This window comes from Grampus griseus (genome assembly GCF_964374135.1).
Source record: "Grampus griseus genome assembly, chromosome: 14".
Classification (NCBI taxonomy): domain Eukaryota; kingdom Metazoa; phylum Chordata; class Mammalia; order Artiodactyla; family Delphinidae; genus Grampus; species Grampus griseus.
This window is the reverse complement of record NC_139008.1, coordinates 75,552,085-75,576,236: the sequence shown is the minus strand read 5'-3', so window position 1 is coordinate 75,576,236 and position 24,152 is coordinate 75,552,085. Positions and strand designations below refer to the sequence as shown.

At 49.8% G+C, this 24,152-nt stretch overlaps 1 protein-coding gene across 3 annotated transcripts in view; it reads left to right on the top strand.

Moving 5' to 3' along the window:
- Positions 1-24,152, top strand: part of SULF2 (sulfatase 2) — a 148,594-nt gene that overhangs the window by 87,777 nt on the left and 36,665 nt on the right. For all 3 annotated transcript variants that reach the window (XM_082670578.1, XM_082670576.1, XM_082670577.1), the window contains exons 4-5: positions 11,495-11,646; positions 23,723-23,892. In XM_082670578.1, coding sequence (XP_082526704.1) covers positions 11,495-11,646; positions 23,723-23,892 — 322 coding nt within the window. The remainder of the gene's footprint in view (positions 1-11,494; positions 11,647-23,722; positions 23,893-24,152) is intronic.

Sequence of the window (24,152 nt, the reverse complement as noted above, 5' to 3'; positions counted from 1 at the left end):
GCAGAAATGAGCCTCAAGGGCTGGGAGGACAGAAGGAGGCCAGTGCGGCGGGAACAGCATGGGCTAAGGCAAAGCGGGGAGACGAGGTCCAGGACGGAGCAGGAGACAGATCACGTGGGATCTTGTGGGACACGACAAGGACTCTGGATCTCAGTTCAAGTGTGACGCGTAGCCGTTGAAGGGTTTGAATTCGGGCTCGATCTGTGACTTAACAGGATCCTTCTGGTGACTATGGAGGCTGGATGGGAGGCTAGAGGTTGGGGCAGGGAAGCATCAGGACCAGGGAGGAGGCCCCAGCAAGGTCCAGGCGAGAGAAGGTGGGGGCTTGGACCACGCTGGTCCCAATGAGATGTAGGAGGTGCTCAGTCCTGAGTCTGTTCTGAACATGGAACTACTGTGATGTATCGTCAATGTATATATCAGTGAGGGGAGAGGGCCACTGAAGACCGCTTTGGGGTGTGTGGCCTGAGCAGCTGGCTTTTACCAGAATGTGGGGAGAGAAGCAACTTTAGGGGAACCAATCAAAAGTCCAGTTTGAAATGCCTGTTTGGCATCAAATGAATTGACCTGAAGGAAAAGATTAAGTTTTGTTAACCATCCAAACGATACGTAAAAATGGCCAGATATTATCATCTCACTGGGAGAGGGATAAACACAGGAAATAATCTGGAACTGGGAAGTTTGTCTGTCTTGTTCACCATTTCACCCCTAAGACATAGAACAGTACCTGGTATGTGGTAGATGTTCAATAAATATTTAATTAAACAATGGCAAAACGTGTGAAAGAGGCACGAGCCAACTGGAATTTGGAAGAGGTCATGGAGGGTGAAGACCCCTTTGTGTTTTCCCAAACTCCTTGCCTGTGAAACGGGGTGGTTTATCCTGGGAAAGATGGACTTTTCCAGCGTTCTACTTCATTTTTCACTGACCTTTCCAAATCGCTTTGGCAAACGTTGTTTATTGTCGTTGGCTCGGCTCCGCGTTCTGGCCCATCTCCGCTAATAGATGTGTGTCATGCTCAGCCGGTGTCTTTGTGCAGTGTAAACATCCTTCCCTGAGCTCATTACTGGAGTCTCCAAGGGGCCTTGTCATTTTCCAAGATGCCGTCGAATCTGGTTTCTAACAACCATTTTCATTTCTCCAGAGACCTGAGTTCTCATCACACACAGACACACCCCCGCCCCCGTAAAGGCTATATTTTGGGAACTCACAGTTCCTTTTTTTGGAGTTCTTACTCTTTGACAGACATGATCTCATTCGCTGTGGCCCCCATTTTACAGATGAAGTCACTGAGGCTCAGAGAGGAACACTCGTCTGCCCAAGGAGGCAGGGCTCAAACCCTGGCCCTCCAGATTCTGGAACCCAAGTTCCTCAAAGCCACACCGCACCCCTGTCCCCATCACCAGAGACCCACGTAATTTTTGAAACTGTACACCCAGCACAGAGTTTCTTGACCTCGGCGCCGCTGTTGCTTTGAAGTCAGATCATTCTTTGCTGTGGGACCGTCCTGTGCACTAGAGGGTGTCTAGCAGCATCCCTGGCCTCTACCCACTAGATGCCAGTAGCACGCCCCTCCCCTAGTTGTGACAAACAGAAAAGACTCCAGACATCGCCGGTGTCCGCTGGGGGGTGCAGATCGCCCCAGTTGGTCTGATACGTGTTCCCTGTGCTTTGCACACAGACAGGCTTCGGACTGACATCTCCACCACCTCCACGTAGCCTTTTTCCAACGTGTAGCATTCCCTCCTGCAGATGTTGTGATAGAAATCCCTTCTAGTAAAACATTTGGCTGCCACTTCTCCAGCCCTCCTGCCCTCCCAGGGAGGGTGTGAGGCTTAAGACACTGGACGGGGGCAGTCTTGCACTGCCCTACCTCTGTGCCTCCCCGAAGTCCATCGACCCAGGCACCCTGTCAGCAGCTGTCACTGTGTGCCCACTCTTAGCCAGGTACTGGGCTAGGGCTACAGCACCCAGAAAAGGCCTCTGCCTTGTGGACCCAATATCCTTGGGGAAATGATGATAAACAAGAAAACAAACACACCTACAGGATAATTTCAGAGAGCGCTGAGTGCTATGGAGAAGATAAATAGCCTGGTGAGAGGGCTGGGTGGCCTTAGGCAAGGTGATCAGAGACACCTTCTCAGAAGAGGTGACGTCTAATCTGAGACGTCACAGTGAGAAGGAGCCAGTCCATGTGAGAAGGGAGAAGGCAAGTGTCCGAGGCCAAGGGAAGAGCAGGTGCAAATGCCCTGAGGTGGCAGTGAGTTTGGAACATTTTAAGGAACAAGAGGCTGGGAGTGGCCAGAACGGTGAGCAGAGGGGTGAGTGATGGCAGATGTGGGCGGAGGTAGCAGGACAGGCGGGGGAGTCACTGAAGGGGAATGACAAGAAGGGTGTTGGGTTCAGAAGGGTCCTTCTGGCCATTTGGGGGCGGGGTCTGGGTTATAGGGACAAGAGGGGCGGCACCAAGTCCAGGTGGAGGCCATTTCCTCTGTACGCAAAGACATGAGGATGGAGGAGCAAAAGACACATTTCTCTTTGGGGACTACATCATCCTGATGGCCTTGCCTCTTTCATCTGGATTCCCAAACACTGGATCTGAGGATTCCGACTGCAGCTTTTGAGCAACTGTCTCATGGGCGGTGTTACAGAAATCCAACCCTTTCTTCCACTTTTGAGTCTCCTAGCTCAAGATTCGAAGTCCCAGGGCAGAGTCTGATTGGCCAAGTTCAGACATATACCTGCCCCTTGGGTGGGGAAGGACACCTTGATGGACACTTGGGACCTTTGTATTTAAGAGGAACCAGGGGTGTAGTGGCCATGGCTTTTCAGGGGTCACCTGAAAGAGAGAGAGAGAGAGTGTGTGTCTGTGTGTGCACGCACACGTGTGTATGCATGTGTGTATATATTGGTATATTGGCTCCAAATTATGGGGGAAACTACCAATCAAAATGAATAAATATTTAATGAAATGTTTATATTTGGATATAAATAGTGAAATGTAGCATGATCAACCAGTCCATTCCAGAATTTTTTTTTTTTTTTTTTGCGGTACGCGGGCCTCTCCCGTTGCGGAGCACAGGCTCCGGACACGCAGGCTCAGCGGCCATGGCTCACGGGCCCAGCCGCTCTGCGGCATGTGGGATCTTCCCGGACCAGGGCACGAACCCATGTCCCGTGCATCGGCAGGCGGACTCTCAACCACTGCGCCACCAGGGAAGCCCCCAGAATATTTTGACTCAGTTATTTATCGATTCTCTCTAATGTAGGACGTGGGCGAAGATGGTGTGGGATGAATGTGTGCTCAGAGACGCCAGTGTCCTTGAAACAGCCCTGTTGACAGTTCCATCCAGATGTCCCACAATGGGGGAGGGGAGGGTCCCAAAGGTGGAGGTGCTGTCGGTCCCGCTCACCGCCACTTGCTAGGTACTTGGGATGTGCCAGGTACAATTTTCTGTTCCGTACACATGTTGGGTCTTCCGCTCCCTGTGACAGCAGGCAGTGGTGTACTATCATCCTTGTCCAGTGAGGCACAGAGGGGTGAAGCCACTTGCCTGGGGTGAGTGTTAGGAGGTAGCAGACGGTTTGGCACGCCTGGCTGCTCTCCTGTACCACCTCCCATGTGATACAGTCACCACCCAGACTAAGGGGAATCACTGCCTGGAGGTGCAAAACAATAGTGCCCCCAACCCTGGCCCGATCTGACCCGCTCTGAGAATGAGCCGGCGTGCCTGCTTTACTCCAGCTGCCGAAACCCTCCGTCTCCCCCGTATGCAAAGTGATGCCCCCATCTGCCCTCCTGTGCCAGGTTTACCGCCAGCTAGTATCAGTCTCCGGTCGCCGCAAGACACAGTTTTTACAGACCACAAATGCAATCATTACGAGGCAATTTCAGTTAGAATCAGGGCTAGGAGAGATAACAGAAGGGCCTGGTTCTCCCATCAGCCTCTGAATGGTTCCCCAGCAGCACTTAAACTCAGACACACGAAGAAAGCAGCAGTCAGGAGGGGAAGCAGGCGCTCAGCTTTCCGACAAGAGCTGCCTGCCCAGGCCTGCAGGACCAGGAGAGAGCGATAGGGTGGGACCTGGGGGATGAGAATCCCCTCTGTGTGGGGAGGGGGAGAGGCTGGGTTCTGACATCTGTCTCTGCAGGGCTTCCATTAGACATGGTATTAACGGAGGAAGAAGTTGGCCAAAAAGGGGGATGCGTTGGTGCTAATGAAACTATAACACTTAGTGGGCACTTGTCATGTGCCATTTCTAAGCAATGTGCATATATTAGTTCTCACGACCACCCCAGGAGGTAGATACTGTTGTTATCCCCATTTTATAAATGGAGAAACTGAGGCATGGAGAGATTAAGCAACTTACTCAAGGTCACACAGCTTTCAGTGTTGTGCAGTATCTCCAAGAATCCCTTTAACATCCCTTCCCCTGGGATATCTTCCTCCTTGTCATCACAACCACTTTTCCTCACTTACATCGATGATTAAGTTCACCTTTGGCTAAGTTCGTTCAGCCACTTGTCTAGAGTTTCCCAAACAGTGAGTGTCAACATTCCCACGGTCAGCTCCACCTCCTCTATGACTCCATTGACATTCAACTCAGGTTTCAATTTCAGCGTTCAAACTTTTCATTTCTTTGCTGCACTTTCGCCTCTGGTGGCCAGCTGTCTCCTTTTGAGAATTCACTTTTGTAAAATGTCTGGTAGGTGTATCCCTGGGAGACAGGCAACACAACTACTTGCGTTGCTGTCTGCACGTGAACTGAATAACAGGTGGACGGTAACCAGTCACTGATGGACCTCGCAAGAGGAGATGTGGCTGACCGTGATGGGCATCTGTTATTGACACAGTGATTTGTGGACAGAGGAGCTAGTAGTGAAATTTGTACTCCATGCAATTACAGTCAGTATGCTGCCGTAGCTAAATTTGAACCATGCCGTGGGAGACTGGTATCATTTAACCAAAGTGTGGAAACTGACATTTGTGCATATCGGGACCGTGCAGGGGCGAGGACAGCCCATAACTGGCGGCTCCTGTTCTGTTGTCGTGACCATCCCCCTTGTGTCACTCCTTTGCACTCTGGAGCCCACACCACCCTGGCCCGGTTCAGAGTCTACTTCTGCTGCGCTGGCATCACCACTCCAGGTCACCACAGCCGTGTTTCAGATCCCAGAGGGACCCTTCACCCCATGCAGGGAATTTTGCTCTGCACCCAGGGTGAGAAAACTTTTCCTGCAAAGGGCCAGATTGTAAATATTTGGGACTTGCAGCCACATGGTCTCTGTTGCAGCTACCCAGCTCTGCCATTGCAGTGTGCAAGCAGGCATGAAGGCACGTAAACAGGTGGGTGTGGCTGTGTTCCAGTGAAACTATTTACAAAAACAGGTGGCGGGCCAGATCTGCTTTGCCAAAACCCTGCTCTACACTGAGCACCTCACTGTCTTCTCCTTGGGTCTTTTAATTGCAGGTGAAAGACCTCAACCCAAAGTGAATTAAGCAAACAAAACAACAACATAAGTGGAGTGGTGGGATTTATTGGTTTACCTAACTCAGGGTTTTTCACCCTTGGCACTGCTGACATCTTGGACCAGATAATTCTTTTTCCTCGGGAGCCATCCTGTGCATTATAGGATGCTTACCAGCATCCCTTGCTTCCACCCACTTGATGCTGGTTGTGACAACTAAAAATGTCCCCATTGTCCAATGTCCCCTAAAACTGGGAAACACTGTAACTGAAAATGCTAGCATTAAAGGTGGCTTCAGGTAAGAGTGGACACAGGAACTCACACCAGCATATTTCTCTCTCTTTCCACCTCTCTCTCTCTCTCCATGTCTCCATCACTCACCTCTGCTGCTTTCTTCCATGTTGCTTCACCTTCAAACAGACTCTCCCCTTCTTGGTGGCAAGATGGCTGCCAGCAGTTTCAAGCTTATATCCCACCAGCTTCAAGCCCCATGAAAGAAAAACTTCTTCCCAGTAGCTCCCTAAAATCCCAGGGCTGACTCTCATTGGCCCAGCTTGGGTCACATGCCTATCCCTGAACCAATGGCAGGAGCCAGAGGAATGTAGAGCTCTGATTCATCAGGCTGAGATTATGCATGCAGCCCTGGAGTCAGGAGTTAAGAGCAGCCATGCATACTTACAGAAGGAAGCAGTGGTACCCAAAGAATCGTAGTCAGGACGAGGCAGGCAAAACAAAAGTCTCTGTTGCCAGGTGTAAATTTCTACCCAGTGCCTGGTACACAGGACCCAGTAAGTGCTCTGTCCCTTCCGTTGATGCCAGCCCTGCATCCTAGGGGCAGCCATCAGCCAGCACATTGTCAGTGGTGTTTCCTGGCCTGGCATTTAATTCCTCTTAATCTGCCTGCCAAGTTGTTACACCCCCGCAGCAGCCCCCAGTTTGCTCTTCCTTTATACCATCCCAGCGGCGAAGGCTCAGCGACTCCAGTCTCCAACCACGACATGGGCTGTATTTTTAATCTTGATTTTAATTCCAGCTCATTCTCCTGCCTGTATCTCCCAGTCCCAGTGCCCCAGGGGCCCATGCTAATTTGCTTCTCACACCTCAACTGGTACCGGAGTAACCATTTTGAAAACTGCCTTGGTGAAATCTAATCAACTGAGAGCAAAATCTAATTTGGCCCTGAAAGCCTTTGACTGAAGCCCTGTTTTCTAGGGCCTTGTGGAGGCTGAATAATAAACTCTGGAGTTTTGAAGGATTGGGGGTTAGAAAGAGGAGGGAGATGTGAAAGAGAAGATTCTAACAGAGGAAGCAGCTCCGGATGTGTTGACACCCATGGCATTGGAAAATAATAGGCAGGGGTGGGCTTCCAAAAAGTCACCCCACCTCCCACCCCCAAGAAATATCTATCCCACCAGCAGGGCCAAGAATTTAGGCCTTTAGCATTTCAAGTTGCACATTCATCAGAAAGACCTTAGCCTGTATCTTCAGGAACAAACCAGTAGGATCATGAGCTGGGGACTGGAGAGACCTGGGAGGGAACCTTGTTCCCCCAGTGGGGGATTCAGTGAGCCTCCTTCTCTGGGCTTTCGTTCACTCTTCTGCAAACCAAGAGAGTGAAGTTCCGTGCTTCTGAAATGACTTGTGGTCCTGTCTTCCCTTCAAAATGTGTCAGAAGCTGTGTTTCCAGGAAAATGCACACGAAATGAAAAATCTGGCATGTAATATTTCAGGGGATGTGTGCCCCCAAGCTTGTTCCTGCCTCAGGACCTTTGCACTTGCTGTTCTTTCGGCCTGGAGAAGTTTTCCTTATATTCCCATATTCCCTCTGACGCATTCTCATCATTCCTCAACCCTGACTACCCAGCCCAGTGGTACCTCCCGTGGTCCACCTCTGGCCACTTTGTTGCATCATCATCCTTTATTTTCTTCATCGTGTTGTCACGATCACCACCATCTTTATTAGTCACAGTCCTCCTCCCTAGAAAGTGAGTCCCGTGAAGTCAGGGATCCTGAGGGTCTTCTTTACTGCTGTGTTTCCAGTGACTAGACAGCTCCTGGCATACCTTAGGTGTTTAATAAATAGTTGTTAAATGGATATATTGATCTTTACATGCCTGGGACACTGATTCTATTATTTACTTAATATTTTTCTCTCGATTGTTTTACTCTTTTTAATTCAGTTGTTTGAAAAGAAAACGTTTACACCACCACCAATATTATTTATCATGAGAAAGTGTTGGGGAGCTTTGAGGGGATGCTTATTAAGATCACCTTCTTCCTTGTTGAAGTTTTGAACCAAATGAGAAATCAAGTTAAGGAGTCAGCAGATGGAAGCCAAAATAGTACTTTGAGGAATTTGATGAAGTCCAAGTTGGAGGATCTGGCTTCCTTCTGAGGGCATTTGGGCTTCCTGATGCTAAACTCCAGAGTCAGACAGACTTCTCACTGAGCCAAGCCCGCTTGAACTAGCAGTGCCTGCGGGTAGATCACTCCCCACAGGAAGGCAACGGAAGGATTGGGTTACGTGTGTCCAGTTTGTCCCACCAAACTCACCAGACACATATGCTAAGGGTCAGCAAACTGCAACCCACAAGCCAGATCCGGCCCTCCATCTGCCTTTATAAATAAAGTTTTATTGAAACACAGCCACACCCATTTGTCTGGGACTGTTTCCCGCAACAGCAGAGTTGAATAGTTGCAATAGAGGCTGTCTGGCCTTTGAAGCCTAAAATATTTACTCTCTGGGCCTTTAAGGAAAGGTTTGCTGCCCCTGCTGTGTCAGTCTTCCCCAAGGCAGAATAGGAGAGAAAGGAAGAGGCTAGGCGTGTTATCAGAGTAGAGCTCCCTACCTATGGAAAGAAGCGTCGGGAGTGGGGAGTAAGGTTATTGAGCTTTGGTAGCTCTTGTTTCCTGGACTGTGCTTGGTCTCCAGGGGCCCTCTCAGCTCTCACAGTGTGGTTCTTTTACTGATGGGAAGGAGGTGCTGAGGGCCAGGTGGAGTTACTTAAATCAGGGTTTTTCTCAGCTCCAGGGTGTTGACATTTTGTGCCGGATGATTCTCTGTAATGGAGGCTGTCCTGAGCTCTGTCGAATGCTTAGCATTCTCCCGGGCCTCTGCCTGCTAGATGCATCCTCTTCCCCAAGTTGTGACAAACCTAAAATGTCTGCAGACACTGCCAAGTGTCTAAGGGGCAAAACTACCCCTGGCTGAGAGCCACTGCTTTCCGGGGGCGGACGGAGCAAGTGTCTGTGCCACGTTCTAGAGAAGGAGGCTCACGCCTTGAGCTTACCTGGTGCTTTTATGCTGCCTCTTGCCTCCAGCCGGCATCTCCATCCTTGATGCCCCAGCCGGGACATGCAGGTGCTGTTGAATTGGGCACCCCTCACCTGGTTACGTTTCACTCTGTGCATATTGGATGTTACCCAGGACTCAGCCAGGGCAGCCGGTTTCCCAGCTCCCCTGCTGCCCAGGGCTCCTTTCCGTTTATTTTTGCACTGTCCTACCACGTGAAGGGAGGCTGCGCCCTGGGCCTTCCCCCGAGGCTGCTGGGGGTCTTCCCTTCCTATTTTCACCTCCTCCTCGTGCCCACATCCTTCTAGGAAGCAGTTCATCAGCTCCTCCGTCATGAGCACTCACTTCCTGGTCCTTTGTGCCAGGGGAGGATTTCATGGAAACGCTTGCCTTTGCCTAGAGCCTGGGGGATTCTGGAATCCAGCTGCTTAGGGGCTGAGGGGTCTTCCTACCCCTGGGCAGTGCCGGCCATCTGCCAGGTGTCCAGGAAAACCCCATAGAGGGCTCCGGCTCCGTGGCAGCCTCTCCTGGCCCAAGCCTCTCTTCTCTGGACCAACAGGTCTCAAGCAGCCCTTCATGCTTTCTAGAAGGTTCTAAGTGGAAGGGCCCATCTCACCTCTGCTGGCATCATAGCAACCCTGGCCCACTCCTCCTTCCTCTATGCATGTTCGCCTCCCCGTCTGTCTCTTCTCATCTTGGGCTCTGAATTGACACCTACTAGACCCTCGCTTTTTGCCAGGAGGGGTGCTGAGCCCTCTGCTTGCAGCATCTCTTCCAGTCCTTCCATAGCGCCGCTCTCTCAGCAGTGGTTCTCTGAGTGTCTCGGAGCCCCAGTTCCCTCATCTGGAAGAGAGGGCTGGCCTAGCGCCTCTGTCTCTAGAAAAACTCTCACAGATTTTTCCATTGCTAAAAAATGGCTTTATAGGTTATAATTATTAAAAATCACACTTGCTCACTGAGGAGAAAAAAAAAGAACAAAAAAGTATCGCAAAGATCTTGTGTTACCTCACCACCCACAGAAAGTTCGGGGGTGTATCCCCGTCCCGATGAATTAGGGTGATTCTTTTTTTTTTTTTTTTTAATTTATTTATTTATTTTTTATTTTATTTTTTTTGGCTGCATTGGGTCTTCGTTGTTGGGTCTTCGTTGCTGCGCGCGGGCTTTCTCGTTGCGGCGAGCGGGGGCTACTCTTCGTTGTGGTGCGTGGGCTTCTCATTGCAGTGGCTTCTCTTGTTGCAGAGCGCGGGCTCTAGGCACGCGGGCTTCAGTAGTTGTGGCACACAGGCTCCGTGGTTGTGGCTCGCGGGCTCTAGAGCTCAGGCTCAGTAGTTGTGGTGCACGGGTTTTGTTGTTCCGCAGTATGTGGGATCTTCCCGGACCAGGGCTCGAACACGTGTCCCCTGCATTGGCAGGCAGATTCTCAACCACTGAGCCACCAGGGAAGTCCAGGGTGATTCTTTCTTTAAGTAAGCTTTGCTGGTGGTGTGAAGCGCGCCTGCAGAGACGTGCACTTTAGCCGCTCTAAATGCCCAGCTCCGTGGAGTTTCACCAACTGAACCACCCGTGTTCCAGCAAGAACTAGAACAAAACCATCATCACCCGAGAAGTCCCGCGCCCCCTCCATCCCCCTCGCCCCACGTCCAGCAGTAGCCACGGCTTTTCTTCTCAAAACCATAGGTTCCTTTTGCCTGTCTTTGAACTTCATGTAAATGGGATCATACTTTTATATCTGCTTTATTTCTCTTGACACTGTTTGGTTGTTGTGATGTGTTCGTGTTAGTGAACGTGGCACTAGTCCTTCATATTTCTATGTCATGTTCGAATATACAAACATGCGGTGTATTTCTCCATTCTTGTGTGGATGGACATCTGTTTTGTTTCTAGTTATTTGCTATTGTCAGTAGTGCCGCCATGAGCCTGTCCTGCCTGTGACTTTTGGCGAACCTAGGAATGCATTTCTTCTGAGTAAATACCCAGGATGCAAATCGCTGGGTCAGAAGGCGTGACTATGGTCAAGTTGAGCAGACGCTGCTGAGCAGTTTTCCACCGCGCCTGGATGGGTCTGCACGTCCACCTGCAGCGTGTGAGAGCTCCAGATGCCCCATGCCCCCACCTACAGTCGGTCTCGGTCCATTTTTTTAAACGTTAGCCCTTCTAGACGCCGTGTAGTAGATAGAATCCAAGGGGGTCCCTAAACTTGAGTGGGAAAAAATGATGCTCTGGTTTTCCCTGACCTACGACTGACACTTGACACTTGCTTCAGTCCTGAATGTAAGCCCCTAACCACGGTGCGTCGGCAGAATCTATACCGTTGTCATCGTAGAAATCGCTGGTGTTTCAGTATTCCGTTGCAGTTGCTGTAGGTGTCGCGAAATCAAATATTCTCACTCGTCACTACTTTGAAATGATCATTCCTTGCAAGGTCTTGCGTTTAATCTTCGTTTTTTTTAAGGACACGTTACTATATGGCAAATTCTCCTAATATTTTGATAACTATTTCAAAATAATTGATTTTCTCTGTAATCTTCTATATTTTCTTTTCTGCGCGTGAGAACATTTGAGAAGGGGGTCGTAGGCTGCACTTGCCTGCCAAAGGGCTCCGTGGCTCAGAGGGCAGTGCTGTCGCCAGGCTCTGGGCCTGCCATGGTTTAGAAATGGCTGTCGGCTGACGGACAGCGATGGCTTTTGCTCTCTGCGTGCTCACGTGGCCTCCTGGTCCTTCTCCCCTCCAGCTTTCTTTGGGAAGTACCTTAATGAATACAACGGCTCCTACGTACCGCCTGGCTGGAAGGAGTGGGTCGGCCTCCTTAAAAACTCCCGCTTTTATAACTACACACTGTGTCGGAATGGAGTGAGGGAGAAGCACGGCTTTGACTACTCCAAGGTGAGTCCCCCTTCCTGGCTGGGAGAGGCGGTGGGGCTCGGCCCTGGCGATCGCGACGCGGGGGCCCGACTGCCTGGGCTCAGACGGCGACACTTACTACATGTGTGACCTGGAGCAGCTCACTTACATCCTCTGCTTCAGTTTTCTCATTTCTCAAATGATAGTCTCTGTTTCTAGGAGTATTGTTTTATTTTTCATTTTTTGAAATTGAAGTAAAGTTGACTTACAATATTGTGTTAGTTTCAGGGGTACAGCAGAGTGATTCAGTTATATTTTTCCAGATTACTTTCCATTATAGGTTATTTCAAGATATTGAATATAATTCCCTGTGCTATGCAGTAAAGCCTTGTTGCTTATTTGTTTCATGTGTAGTGTTTGTTAATCCCGTGCTCCTCATTTATCTCTCCCCCCATCCCCCCATCCCTTTCCCCTTGGGTAACCATAAGTTTGTTTTTCTGTGTCTGTGAGTCTGTTTCTGTTTTGTATTAGATTCATTTGTTTTATTTTTAGATTCCACATATAAGTGATATCACATATCTGTCTCTCTCTGACTTACTTCGCTAAGTGTAATGCTAGGTTTATCTCTGTTGCTGCAAATGGCAATGTAAGAGTGTTGGGTTTTTTCAATTGAGATATATTTGACATACAACATTGTGTAAGTTTAACACGTACAACGTGCTTATTCGATACATGTGTATAGCGCAGTGTGACTGCCATTGTCATGTTAGCTAAACCCTTATCACGTTGCATAACCTTTTCCGTTCTGTGGTGAGAATAATTGAGACCTAGTCTCTCTTAGCAAGTCTGATGTCTATAATACAGTACTGTTGCCTAGAATCACTGTGCTGTGTATTAGATCTCCAGGACTCACTTATTTACTAGTTGTAAGTTTGTCCCTTTAAACAACACCTCCCCACTTCTCCCACCCCCCGCCCCTGGTAACACCCATTCTACTTTCTGTTTTTATGAGTTCAGCTCTTTTGAATTCCATATACAAGTGATATCACACAGTATTTGTCTTTCTCCGACTTACGTCACTTAGCATAATGTCCTCAAAGTATGTCCATGTTGATGCAAATGGCAAGATTTCCTTCTTTCTCGGGACGGAATAATGTTCCATTGTGTGTGTGTGTGTGGTGTGTGTGTGTGTGTGTGTGTGTGTGTGTGTGTGTGGTGTGTGCCCGGTGATGTGAGGGTACTATTTTATAACATTTTGCCAAAGCAGAACTTTCTTACAGAAAGTGTGCATATAGAGTGTACAGTTCAATGAATTTTCAAAAACTGAGCAGACACATGTAACCAGCGCTCACGTAGGTCATGAAGTTCCCCTCATGTAACTCCCAGCAACCACCGCTCCCAAAAGGACACCCATTACTCAGACTTGCAGCATTGTAGACTGATTCTGTATCCAGCTTTTGTTGCCTAACACTCTTGACATTCCCATGTTGTTACGTGTGAGTGTAGGTCCTTCGTTCTTGTTTTATAGCCTTCCATTGTGTGATTATACCTTAATCCGTTTGTTCCCTAGGACACACTTTTTCTAGTTCTGATTTGTTGAGCTGAGATAAGGTGAGGAGCATAGACCCTAAGTGAATTCTCAGGGAATTCTCACACGTCTGTGCGTCTGTGTAGGTGCCGCCCAGGTCAAGCTGCGGAGCATTTCCAGCCCCCAGCAGGCTCCCTCATGCGCCTTTCCAGCCAAAACCGCCACCACCTCTATTTTGACTTTTATCACCGTGGATTGGTTTTGCCTGTTCGAGAACTTCACGTAAATGGAATCATATCATATGTGCTCTCTGTATCTGGCTTTTTTCACTCAACATCACGTCTGTGCAATTCATCCACATGGCTGTGTGTGTCAGCCACGTGTCCTTTCCATTGCTATGTAGTATCCTGTCGTATAAACAGATGACAGATATTCATCTATTCAACGACCGATGGATATTTTGGTTGCCTCTGGTTGGGTCTGTTGTGAACTAAGCTGCCGTGAGCATCCTTACACGTGGCTTTTGGTAGACATATGAACCCATTTCTTTGGCTTATCCACCTGGGAGTAGAATTGCTGGGATATAGGATATGTGCCATGGTTGAACCAGTTTACACTTCCCAGCCAGAAATGTTTAAGCGTTCCAGTTGCTTCACATTCCTGAATACAGGTATTGTCTTTTTTATTATAGCCATTTGGCTGGGGGCATAGTGGTATTTCATTGTGGTTTTTCCACAGATGTTTTTGAGGATCACATAAGTTAATACATGTAGAGCATGAGAGGAGACCATTGCATATATAGTAAATATTCAGAACATATTAGTCCAGGTCAGACACCAAACTTGCTCTGTAAAGGGCCAAATACTAAATATTTTAGACTTCACAAGCCATAGTCTCTATTGCAACTGCTCGGGTCTTGCCTTGCGGTGCAAAAACAGCCATAGATGATATGTAAACCGATAAGCATGGCTGTGTTTCAGTAAAACTTTATTTACAAAAACAGGCAGGGGGCCTGACCTGGCCAGTGGGTGGTAGTCTCCTGACCCCCGGCTTAGATAATGATGATGATGGTGGTAAGGAGGGAGAGGCTAACACTGACGGTTCATCCAAACTTACCATTAAAAAATATATATCTGGAGACTCACAGATATTCCTGCCCCAACTAAATCTTCAGAATCGGCTCCGGCATCCCACGCAGCAGATACATTATTTCTCCGGTCTGTCAAATCCACCTCTTTCTCTTCCCCATTCCCACTGCCACTAGCCCTGGGCCTGACTTACTGTCGTAACCAGGGTTCTCTGATGACGATTCCTTGGGGCCTTCCTCTCGTTGTCTCTAAAACGCCACACAAGGCTCCTAGGCAGAAGTCACCAGGGGACAGGCCGTCACGCAAACAGGAGAGCAGGCTGGGAGCAGGTGAGACAGCGTGGAGCGGGGGGGCCTGTGGAGGACTCAGCTGTCTAAGACGGTGCAGCAAACTCTCGGATCAGGACTGTCTGTCCCACGTAGCATTGTGGGCCCGAGACGGCCAGGTTTTCTGATTTTTCAACAGAAGCCACAAATTTGTATATTTTTTTTCCTGTGAAGTCGAATTTTTAAGGATTGACAGCTAATTCAGACATTTCTAAAATACTGCATGAATCAAGGTCACCTGAGGCCCAGACCTGACCCATGGATTTGCAGCCCATTGTATTCTGCTGCCCGTTGCCCTCCAGGGGCTGTGCAGTGGACTGGGGGTTCAAAGCCCGACTCTGAACATATTGTGTGCTGTTGGATATGTTACCCATTCCTAAGAGCCTCAATTCCCAAATCTGGAAAATGGGCACATCCTAGCATCTTAATAATGCGCGTTCCTATTTACTGAGCACCTACTATGGTCCAGGCACTATGCTGGGTGTTTTATATACAATATATCTAATCTTCACAACAACCATATCAAGTGAGTGCACTAGTGGGAGTTGATTACATTAGTCATTTATTCCCTCAACAAGTATTTATTAAGAGCCTACTATGTGCCAGGTGCTGGGTATCCAAGGGTGAACAAAAACAGACCCAGGTACCGTCCTCATGGAGTTTGTGGTCTAGAGGTGGAGGTGTGTTATGAACTGTGAAGTGATGGCACCTGTATTAGAGTCAGAACACCACACATACTGTAGAAGCGCACACACACACGCACACGCACACACACGCGCACGCCCGCACACAAGCACATCAGCCCAATCTCCTATTTTGTCATCCCCAGTATGAGCCATTTCAACCAGACCAGCCTTGTCAGTTGTTACAACCATCTCAAAACCTTCACTAGTGCTTCCCTGTCCTGAGTTTATCCAAGTTTTGTCTGTCTTCTCTTCCATGAAGCGTTTCTGGATTACTCTAAACTATAGGAGTTATCCTTTTTTTTTTTTTTTTTTTTTTGGTATGCGGGCCTCTCACTGTTGTGGCCTCTCCCGTTGCGGAGCACAGGCTCCGGACGCGCAGGCTCAGCGGCCATGGCTCACGGGCCCAGCCGTTCCGCGGCATGTGGGATCTTCCCGGACCGGGGCACGAACCCGTGTCCCCTGCATCGGCAGGCGGACTCTCAACCACTGCGCCACCAGGGAAGCCCGAGTTATCCTTTTTTTGAATCAGACTGGCCTCTTTCAGTTGTTTGTGAGCAGAAATGAACAAAAACTCAAATCAAAATGGCTTAATTGAAGAGGAAACATATTAGCCTTTTTAATAACTGATCCAGCAGTAATGGCATCACACATGGCTGGATTAGGCAGTGGTTTCTCACTCCTTTATACTCTGTTTTCTTCTCTTCGACCTCATCCACAGACTGTATGTCTGTCTCTCTTCTCCTGGTACCAATATGGCCATCCTTGCATCCTCTCAGCTTCCTGCCCAGCTGCAAGCATGGGTGTCTCCTTCCCAGGATTCCTAGCTAGTTTCATGGGCTCTGGATCAGTCACATGTCTGTCCCTGAACCAACCAGTGTGGCCAGGGGAACGCAGTGTTCTGATGGGCTGTAAATCACACGCTGCACTCCTGACCCAGAGGAGGGTGTAGCGGGAGCCCTACCACTGAGCTCAACCCTGGAACATCAGCTGAGAATAGAGCCCCAGATAAAAATGGAGAGTTTCCACTGGAAGGAGGCTGACTACATGCTCAACAGCCAAAACACACCCAATCCCACTCCCCTTCTGGGAACACCAGCACATCTGGGGAGCCCTCCCACCTTTGACAGGTAATCACCGCCCACGTGTCCCCTTCCTGAGTGTAAGTCTGATCAGTCCAGGCCCCAGGTGGCAGGCACCACACGTGACATCACCTGGGCAGTGCCCTCTCCCTGACCCTCTGTCTCCCTCTGCACATAGTAGGCCTGCCTTCAGGAGCTCCCGAATGAATTGATTCCAGAGTCCTGGTTGGGGGGATTTAGCAACTCTGCTGGACTCCTTGGCAGTACAAAGCACAGTCTCTCAGTGCAGAACATACCTTTTCTCTCCTCCCAGCCTCAGTGCAGGCAGATTCTCCAAATACCCAGAAAAATCCACTCCCTCCTTTTTAAAATTCCTCACCGTGTCCACGCCTGGCCTCAGCACAGCCCAATAATGAAGTCATCCAGGGATACTCCATCCCCTTGGCGCTGAGGATGGGACATGCAGTGGCTGCTTTGTCACCCCATTTCCTACCATCCATACATCTCGGCCTGTGAATGAGAGGAGCCCCTGTGCCAAAGGTGGGAGAATTCCTGGAGCCCCAGTTACCAGAGGCCTGGAAACGGAGGGGTGGGAGGCCCTGTGGGGTCAGAGCTGGCTCAGGTCCAGAGTTCAACTCCCAAGGGTAGCGGTGGGCAGCGGAAGCCAGAGCACCGGGAGGGAACAGGAGTGAGCTTGGAGTTTCCAGCTGAGGCAGAGCTGCGGGGCGGGAGCCCCACGCTCTGGGAGGCCCAGTGCCTCCGTCAGGTCAGAGCATCATGCTGACACTGACCTGGGGGGCCTCGGCGGGAAGCCCAAGTAGGGAGGAAGTGGCAGCCCTTCCCAAGAGCCCCTCAAAAGGCCCTTTGAGGACTCTGTCCCACATCGCTAATCCCAAAGGTGGGCAGATGCCACCAAAGGGGTCCTCGTGGCAGAGTGGAAAGAGAGGCAGTGATGATGAGAAAAGAATAATGCAGAGCCAGCACTAATGGTCGAAGAGGGCGGGAGAAGGCAGCGGAAGGGAGATAGGCGTGACCAGGTCGGGAGATGGAGGAGGGTCCAGGTGAGTCGGCGGGGGGGGGGCGCTCTGCAGAAACGGCGGTCCCCAGGAACCTGAGTGCACCCCCCCTCAGCCCAGCATGTGCACTTCTCTCTCTGTCTGTTCTGGAGAAGCCTTCCTTGTGTGCAGAGCGGGTATAGCCAAGCTGTGGGCTGCCACTTTGTCATGGAAAGAAATCAACCAAGAAAGCCCAGTAATGCGGGAAGCGACTGAATGACCGTGGAGAAGTCTGGAAAAAGACAAGGGGGATCTGTGCCTAAAGCCATCAGAAAAGCTTAGGACATAAGGCTGAGTGGGAAAAGCAAGTTTCAGGACTCCTTCAGGTCCCTGGTCAGATGTTACCCTCCTAGACCACCCTGTATTCAGGGTAACCCCCCCTCGACCCCCCCATCACCACTGATGCGCCAGACCTATATATATATCGTGGATTCATGCGTTCATCGTGCTCTCATTCGAATACAAGGCTCATGAAGACGGGAATGTGCGTTAATCTCGTTCACTGCTGTGTGTTGGATGAATGAATGAATGTACACGGTGTGATAGGATTAATGTAAAAAGATGCGTAAAGCGATATACTCTAGCGTATGTAATAACACATCTGGAGAGACACTTATTTCTCAGTAGAGGACAAAAGAGGCCAAGATTGGGAGTGGGGATGAGAGGAAATCAAAGGGAACTTCAGCTTCGTTTGTACTGTTTTAATTTTCACAAGGAAAATGCAGGCGTTGTGATTCCTGAGGACTGATGGCTAACACTCTTTTAGAGGGTATCACGCACCAGATACCGCTGGAATCGTTGCACACGAATTAACCCATGCATTTCTCACCAGAGCCTATGAGGTGTCTGCTGTTACTATTTCCAATCACCAGAGGAGGAAACTGAGGCCCAGAGAGGCTAAGTAACCAGGCCACACAGCTAGTAAGGGGTTCGTTCAGGATTCGAACCCAGGCCATCTGGCTTCAAAATCCATTCTCTAAACTACAGCCCATGGGCCAGCCTGCCAACTGTTTTGCTACAACACTTGAGCTTAGAATGGTTTTTACATTTCTACGCAGCTGAAAAAAATCAAAAGAACAGCGATTTTCATGACATGTGAAAATTACATGAAATTCAAATTTTAGTGTGCGTGGATAAAGTTTTACTGCAGCCAGACGCGCCCATTCATTTATGCAGTTGCTGCTTTTGAGCTTTAATGGCAGTAATGAGTGATTGTAACTAAGACTTCTGGCCTGCAAAGCCTCAAATATTTATCATCTGGCCTTTTACAGAAAAGGTTTGTTGAGACCTGCTGTAAACCACCATCTAAGCCTCCCATTAATCTTTTTGTTTGTGGGGGAAAAAAAGAGAGAAACCAGAGAAGAAACACAAAGGCCTGAGCTCTAGCTCTGAATAAATTGCTTATTAGTTTTGTGGCCTCAGTCTCCCTATCTGTAAAATGGGCATGGTGTCCACTTCGCAATGTTGCTATGAAGGTCAGTCGAGCAAATACCTGATAACAGTAAGAGCCAGTGTCCATCGTGGGTTCCCTCAGTACCAGCCTCCATGTTAAGTGCTTTATTCACTTAGCAAGTCCATGTCAAGTGCTCTTGTCGCCATCTGAACAAGGGACTGTTATTGGGCCCATTTTCGAGATGCAGAAACTGAGGTGCAGAAAGGCATTGTTTGCTCACAGCTAGCGGGTGATAAAGCTGGAACTTGAACCCAGTGTTTCTGACTCCAGGGCCCTCACCCTTTGTAAAATGATTGCTCCTTAGAGATGTGAATCTCTTTTAAACACAAACTGCTGTAGACGCTTCCGAAGGTGAGGGATCAGCATCATGATTGGGAATGAAAGTTGGACAAACCTGCTGCCCAGGGAAGCCAAGGGCTCAGGAAAGGAGACCCTCTGTCACGCAAGGTTGACTTGCCAAGTGAAGAAAATACGAAGAGGTGGGCTTGGGAGCTGCCACCTGAGGCCGAGACAACCTCCCCTCCTTGCTCCCCCCCACCCCCACCCAGCCTTCCACCAGCTGTCTGAGAGTAAAGCCACAGGTTTCCCGGCACAGCCCTAAAGCCACCCAGTGGCGCTCGGGTGGGGCTTCCCAAGCAGAAAATTGAGTCCTGGGAGCCAGGGGACTCTGATCTGGGGAGATGTCCTGTGACATATGGGGTGAACTGGCTTATCTCACCCAAGTTCAAACAAGAGGCAGAAACTCGAGCTTCAACGGGGCAAAGTGTGAGCGACTCCCACCAGCACCTACGGAAGACACGTTTCTCCCCACACCCGGACCCAGACAGAAAGAGGGGCTTCCTGTCAGCCACGCCCCCCTCTTGTCCTTACAGTCTCTGCCCCCCCCCGCCTCCACCCCTCCCCAACCCCCCTGCTTCCTTCTCCCCTCTCTTAACGGCACAGCTTTTCCGCGCCCTGCACGGGACTGTACCCTGGGGACAGGGACCCGCGGCCACACACCCACCCTTAACAGGGAGCCCAGCACCCCGGGAATAGGCACCCAACATCTAAGTGAGCTCAGAAATCATAGCTTCCGCAACAGAAACAGTGGCAAAGGCCAAGCCTGGGAAAGAGGCAGGGAGACTCGCAAGCCCACCTGTCACTGGGGTCCCCAGTCCCCAGGAGCGCCCCCCTCTTCCTTCCCAAGAAATCCTACTGGTAAATGACTGCCTGAGGAGGACAGCCCAGAGCCGCAGGCTAGCAGTCTCCTCGGGTGCACTGCGGTTCCTCTTGGCTACCTGAGCAAATTGTCGAAGAAGGTCGGGATGGTGGGGGAGGTGGGGATACGCCCTCCTGGGTGTCCGGCAGGCTGTCCTTGTCCCTGGCTGCCAGCTGTGGTTGCGAAACTCTGAGCAGAAGCAAAGTCCCCGGGACCCTGGCATCACCGCCGCCCTGCACAGGTGTGGCCAGGAGTACGGAGGTGGGGAGGGGAGATCTAGCTCCCGAATACCCAGGTGTGCCCGCCTCACCTGGGAGGTGGAGTGCGCCTGGCCCAGAGCCAAAGGGAGGCAGGGGGTGACTTCCTCATGGTCTATCGGCCAGTCTCCAGCTTCTAGAAAGTTCACCTTTTGACCTTCATCATCCTCCCACCTGTCTCCCCCTTTCTGTGAATAACTCTGAATTTCTGACTGATCCCAGGCACCCCAGACTCAACCTGTTCAAGGCTGAACTCTGCATTTCCACCCTCGCCCCAACATTCTCCTGGACCCCCGTCTCTGCACCCTTCACCTAAACCAGAAAGCAGGGACGGGGGTGGGGCCTGACTGCCCCCTTCCATGCACCCCACACATCCAGTCAGTGGACATGACCTATCTGGTGGGGTCCGCTCCCAGCTGTCACTGGACAGTGTCACCACTGCCCTGGCCCAGGCCCCGGCCCCGGCCCCCTCGGCCCTCCCTCTGAGCCAGGACTCAGCTCACGTACTGGGACCAAGGGCTGCTTCTCACTGGCCCAACCCAGGCTCATGCCCACCGCCAGAGTCAGGATGGTGTGGTCCCCTCCAGTCCACGTGGGTGGATGGGGCTGCAGGCACCAGTGTCAGATGTCATTGTAGACGCCCTAATGCAGACAGAGGGGACCAGCAAAGGCTTAGCGTAGGAGTGGCTCTGAGGAGGACCAGGAAAGATAGGAGACTCATGGACGTGCAGAAAACCTGCCCCGCCCCCGAGACGGCGTAATGTTCACTGACTCCTGCCGAGAGCTGGCTGCGTGCAGGGCACCGTGTCACGAGCTTTAATCTCTCGGCCCTTGAAGCCCTCTCACACCATCCTTGAGGGGCAGACACAGTAACCACCCCACACGCTTCCTAATGTACAATGTCACAGAGACTGTTGGAGCCCCTCCATCACCCTTCCAGCTCTATTCCTGTCCCGCTGCCCCCTCCCAGGGAGGTCCTGTGGTGGCCGCTTATTCCCACACATGCATTTAATTCTTTTATTCCATATGCAGACATCTCAAACAATATAAAATATTGTTTTGTGTTTTTAGACTTTATATCAAGAGTATCATATCGTACATAGCTCTCTACATATCAGGTCTGTGAGATAGATCCATGTTGATGCGTGTACCTCTAGTTTATTCTTTTTCACTGCTCCATCATTGCATTGTCCTGGTGACGGATAGTATTGGTGGCTTTAAAAAAAAACATGTTTAATCACAGCCAGTCAAGCACATATATGGTTCTAAAAGCGAATAGTGAAAATGGGTTTATTATGAAGAACAGCAGCTCTCTTCCCGCCCCTCCCCACCCAGGGTCCCAACCCCTCCTTTTCACCTAAGAGGGTTTTGCTCCATTTTTAGATCCACTGCTAGTTACAAGATATTTCTAACACCTTTAGATCATGTTCCACAGCTATAGCAGCAGCTCTTTGATTTATGTCACATAGAATATTATTTTTAGGTAATAGGTTCTACAGGACCCCCTTATAAAGCCTTTTTTTACTCCCCAAAATTATTCATAAAAAGTATTCAAGGAAAAGTATGTAAAGTAGCAAGTGACTTTCTCCCCTCTCTCCCCTTATCCTGGTCCCCAGTTAGCACTTTGGTATCTGTCCTGGATTTTCCCTTGGTGCTCAAAAGCATATGAAGGTAGGGGTTTGGTTTCTCCTCTCTACCCTGCCTCCTACTCTCTCCCACAAAAAAAAAAAAAAAAAATAGAATCTTCCAGAGTTTGACTCTGTAGCTTGCTCTTTCCCTTAACAGTGTATCTTGGACAACTTTCTACCTCAGTAACTACAGACCTACTGCCTTTTTAATGTCTGCACAGCGCTGCACAGTATGAAAGCAGTGCAAGTTCATTAATCATCTTCCCATTACTGGTCACTGTGATGCAGTGACTGTCCTTGTGCACACAGGCATAGAGCACAGATGTCCCTGGAGGCATGTACCTCTAGAGGCACAGGTACACCTGGAGTATGTATGTATTTGGTACAGTTCACTTCAGAGTGGAAGCTGTAGCCACTTCTTCACCTTTCTCTTTTCTCTAAAATAATATCTCTTTTTGAAAGTTATCATTTTGGACAGAGCTGCTTCTGGAGAAGCAGAAGGTAAATTTTTAAGAACTCATTACCTTCAAAAGAAATCAGCAGCTAAAGATTTACCAAATTCAGGAAGAGTTTAGGCAAATCTCAGCTTCTTAGCTGAGCTTTTAAAGCCCTTGTTTCCTGTCCATCACTTTTCCTCCCACTCTTCTCTCCTCCTGCCCAGTATCTAAGTGGGTCTCACTTTTCTGGAGACACTACTACATGCCCGTGTTTGTGCTGCTCCTTTGATTGTCGCGGCATTGTACCTGATGATTGTTCACCCTCTTTCTATTCCTCAAACACAAGGCAAGTTCATTCCTGCCTCAGAGGCCTTGCATTTTCTGTTCCCTCTGCCTGGAACACTTCCTCTAGATCAGTGATTCTCACTCCTGGCTGCACATTGGAATCTCCTGGTGAGCTTTTAAAAAGTCCAGTACCCAGACTGAACCACAGACCAATTAAACCAGAATCTCTGGAAGAGAGCCCAGCCATCAGTAAAGCTCCCCTGAGGATTCCAGCAGGCAGCTGAAAGTGAACTCCAATGATATAACAATAGATCTTCCCATGCCCAGTTCCTCATCACTCAGGTCTCAGCTCAAATGTCACCTCCTCAGAGAGGCCCTCCCTGATTGCCCCAGCTAAAGTATTCCTCCCACTCCAGCTCCCAGTTACTCTTTGTCACATTTTGTCTAATTTCCTTCTTCTGTCACACGTCGTCACTATCTTGGCTCTTCGTTTATACGTTTGTCTGCTCCCGCCCCCAGTACAGACCCTCCAGGACTGCAGGGATGTATCCACCCTGCATGATGGTATCCCTGGAGCCTTGAAAAGACGTCAGGCTTAGGGACCAGCACTCAGGAGGCCTGGCTGCAACATTTATCAGCTGTGTGACATTAGGCAATTCACTTAACTTCTCCGGGTCTTCATTTCCTGTTCTGGAAAACAGGGTTTATCATCACACCTACATTCTAGAGCTATATAAGAATTAAACAAGCTAATACATGTAAACACAGAACAATTCCTGGAGCACCATAAGAACTCAATAGTGTTAGCTATTATTATTTTAAGATCTATTATGAATGAGTGACAAATTGTAATTCCTCTCCCGTCCTCCCTAACCCCTTCTCTGCTTTTTTTTCTGTTGTGCATAACATCATTTGACATTCCCTGTTTTACTTGCTTATTTATTGTCTCTTTGCCCCTAGACCGTCGGCTCTGCGAGGGATTGTCTATTTTGGTCACTGCTGTGTCCCCGATGCCCGGCACGGCGCCTGGCACATGGCAGGCACTCAGCACGGATGCCCAGCTCCTCACACCTTCTCCTGTCTCTCCCCACCCCCCAGGACTACCTGACAGACCTGATCACCAACGACAGCGTGAGCTTCTTCCGTACATCCAAGAAGATGTACCCGCACAGGCCCGTTCTCATGGTCATCAGCCACGCAGCCCCTCACGGCCCCGAGGACTCGGCCCCCCAGTACTCAAGCCTCTTCCCCAACGCGTCTCAGCACATGTAAGCTTCGGGGCGCTGCCTCCAGAGCTGCTGGGTGGCACGAAGGTGGGAGGGTCCGGCTCGGTCACAGTGATGTAATGACAGAGACGAGGCTGCCTCTTGTCTCTAATCCTCCCGGTTTAAAGAAGCCAGGGACACACAGCTGATCTCTGAGGAAACTGGGATACAGATCCAGTAATAACAATGCAAAGCAGGCAACAGGAGTTTTTGACTTGGGACCCACATCCTCCCACCGAGAGGTCTGTGGGTAGAACAGCATT